General features: G+C 57.2%; 1 protein-coding gene across 1 annotated transcript; it reads left to right on the top strand.

The window, feature by feature from the left end:
* The first annotated feature begins 1,159 nt into the window (after window positions 1–1,159).
* Window positions 1,160–2,842, top strand: Foxi2 (forkhead box I2). Its single transcript, XM_028872004.2, has 2 exons — window positions 1,160–1,661; window positions 2,295–2,842. Exons 1-2 carry the CDS (start codon window positions 1,160–1,162, stop codon window positions 2,726–2,728), a joined length of 936 nt encoding a protein of 311 aa, XP_028727837.1. The 3' UTR covers window positions 2,729–2,842.
* Window positions 2,843–3,362: the final 520 nt, after the last annotated feature.

Here is a 3,362-nt window from a genome sequence, read left to right as displayed (position 1 = left end):
ATTCCAGGCTGCCTCTTCCCAAAGGCTCCAGAGTGCTGAGGTCAAATTTGCCCTGGATGGAGTCTCACTGCCTCCTGCTCAGGCCAAACTGCACAACTGATTGGTTGTGTCACACGGTGTCTGTTTGTTATTACAGCACAGACTTCCTTCATTCTAAGACCAGGTTAGACCACTGGCCCAACCAGCAGGTACCTCCTCAGCCAAAAGCCAGGACGGATTGGACCTTTCTTTTCATTAACCAATGTAATATTAAGTTGCTGTAGTAATCAGGAAGGGTCCCTAGGTCAGCCCAATTTCAACAAATTCGTCTCTAACACGGGAGACAATGATTTGGTGGGGGGGATGGAGAGGTTCACCCCCTTATTTCTTCTAAGCCAGAAATTTTGACTCCCCAGAGTCAGTTGACCTCAGTAAACGATTCTGAGACACCGCAGCCAGAACTGTACCACTCTGTGCCACAGCCATGACCTTATCTGTTGCTAAGTCCCCAAGGCCTCAGGCAAACGCATCTGGAGAAAGAGGTATGCTGCTGGTGAGCCCGGGTCTGGAGCAGACAGGGAAGCCCAGAAGAGCCTGACAGCTGGGAAAGTCTGCAGTGTCCCTCACCTCCCTCGGGGAGGGAGGGATGGCGCCTGGCACACCGCAAAGGTGATTGTTGTTGTTTTAGGGTCTTCGGGGAGCGCCCTAGCCTCTCAAGGTGTATCTATTAATTGCATTTCCCTAAACAGCAGCCAGTGGCACCAGCATCTCCATTGAGCCACTTCCAAGAAGTGCTCAAATTATAAAAATGTTCTCTGTGGTTCAATGAGCTGGAATCTGAAAAACCCTGGGTCCTCGTCCTTGGGACCACTGCAGGCCAGGAACGACTCTGAACTCAAAAGGACCTACGTACCCTGGGAGAGTTACTGGAACTGCTTGTCTAGGTGTCCTAGGGAGGGGCGGAAAACTGACCCGAGGGCGGAGACATGGGCTTCACTCCTCCAAGGCCAGCAGGGGAGGAGACTCACCACCTTTGATACTCTCCTCCAGTGCTCCCCACGCCCCAATGGCATTTAAAGGGCCTAGGGCAGGAGGGTGGGGGCAGCCTCGCTGGATGAATGGAGCGCCCATGAGCTTCGGTGCGGAGCCACCTGCACCGGCCCAGGCCGGAGAACTGGACATGGCTGGGTTCTGCGATGGCCTGGGTTCCTGCTCGGTCCCGCACGGCCTGACTCGGGCAGTCGCTCATCCCCCGGGCTACGGTCGAGCGGATCTGGGCTCTGGCCGGCGCCTGTGGGTGAACTCTGCTTCGCTCAGCCCCGCGTCCTATGCGGCGGGACCGGGACCGGCTCCATCCTACTCTGCAGCAGCTCTCGCTGCCCCGGGCTCGCTCCTCCGCGCTGCAGGCGGCCTGGCGGGCGCCGATCTCGCGTGGCTGAGCCTGTCAGGTCAGCAGGAGCTGCTGAGGCTGGTCCGGCCACCCTATTCCTACTCTGCGCTCATCGCCATGGCCATCCAGAGCGCGCCGCTGCGCAAGCTGACGCTCAGCCAGATCTACCAGTACGTGGCCAGCAACTTCCCCTTCTACAAGCGCAGCAAGGCGGGCTGGCAGAACTCCATCCGCCACAACCTGTCGCTCAATGACTGCTTCAAGAAGGTGCCCCGAGATGAGAACGACCCAGGTAACCAGCAGCACGCGCGCCCAGTCCTGGACCCGTGATCCAGGCGTCTGGTGGGGTGGCTGGGGTGGAAGCGACCCTGGGTGACCCACCGATGCACTGCACAGATGAGTGAACTTCGAATGGGTGAATTGGGGAGAGATGTCTTAGGCCTTAGCTTCCAGTCCAGCGCCCCCAGGGTTCTGCACATCTGCTTGAAGCCTAGAAAGCTAGCCAACTGGGTGACCTGGGGAGTTTAACATCTCTGGGCCTCGACACACCTCCTTGTAAAATGGGTGAAATAATGCCTACATTTTAAAACCCTGGGATGGTTTGGAGGGGGGTGGTGATGAGCTTCTGGAAAGCGTTGGATCCTTCACAGAGGTCAGGTGTGGTCAGCTCTGCTCCACCGGCTGAGCCCAGACCATTCAGATTCTCTTGGGCTGTCTCTCCAACTTCATCTTGATGCACTTGGGTATTCTCTCAAGGGTCCATGACTGGGTCTTTCTGGAGCACCCACATTCTTGCAGTAATGACTGTGGAGGCCCATTCCCGACACAAAGTGCCACCTCAAGGCTTGGGATGAGGAGGATTCAGGACTATCTCCAGGGGCCAATGGGGTCAACACACGGCTTTCTGAACCGCCCTTCTCCACAGGTAAAGGCAATTACTGGACGCTGGACCCAAACTGTGAGAAGATGTTCGACAATGGGAACTTCCGAAGGAAGAGGAGGCGGAGAGGAGAGACCAGTGTGGCCACTGTGCCTGGAGCCAGCAGCTCAGAGGGAGCCATCCTGGATCCCCGAGGCGCAGCTTCCCAAGACACGCAGACCTCGCGATCCCCGCCTACGCCTGAGGCTGCCCCCTGCCTTTCGAGCTTTTCCACCGCTGTGGGTGCCCTGGCTGGCGGCTTAGGCACCCTCCCTGAGGGCCTGGTCCGTGACTTTTCTTCCCGAAGGCCACCAACCACAGCTGCCCACAGTTCTCAGATCCCTAACACCGCCCCGGGCTTTGCTGCTGGCTATCAGACGATGGCTACTGGCGTTAGGGTGGGTCATCTTGTCTACAGTCGGGAAGGGACTGAAGTTTAAAGGAACGCTGGGAGACTGACCAGGTGCTCTGTTCCAACATAGAGCTGAGTCCCTGAATCCATCCTTCCTGGGGGCGCCATGGGTGCTGAACAGGAAACGACAGAGCTCCTGTGTGGGGGGCAGAACTGAGGCAGGTGCAGCTTGCTGTGAACCCCTCACCCAGGGGACTATCCACTCTCCGGCTTCTGGGGCTCTGCCTGGAGATCCAGTCCTGGGCTCGATGACAGAGCGCCTCAGAGAGAGATCTGAAAACCTTAAAGGGATGACAGGTTGACACTCTGCTCCAGCCTTTCATAACGAAGGCAGAGAGATGTCTTGGAGCTGGTCAGAGGAGGGGAGGAAGCTAGGATGCAAGAGAATCCAGAGGGCCATCTGTGAATGGCTTCCATCTCTGGTCCACCTGTTTTAGGGCAGCTAGAGAATGGGGTGGGGTGCAGTAGCCCCGAGATGAGGATGCAAGTTGAGGGGAGTCAGGACTCTTGGGCTTGGGGTACATAGAAAGAGGGACTTTTTAAATTTGGGAGACTGGGAAAAGCTGTTTCAGCAGGAAGGAGTCCCTGGGGACACCAGCTCCCTCCCTTGCCACTCTGCCCCTGGCATTATTAGTGCTCCTGTTATCAAACCTCACTGTCCC

This window comes from Peromyscus leucopus, chromosome 1, assembly GCF_004664715.2.
Source record: "Peromyscus leucopus breed LL Stock chromosome 1, UCI_PerLeu_2.1, whole genome shotgun sequence".
Lineage (NCBI taxonomy): Eukaryota > Metazoa > Chordata > Mammalia > Rodentia > Cricetidae > Peromyscus > Peromyscus leucopus.
Note: the sequence above shows the minus strand (reverse complement) of the source record. Positions and strands in the feature narration are given on the sequence as shown.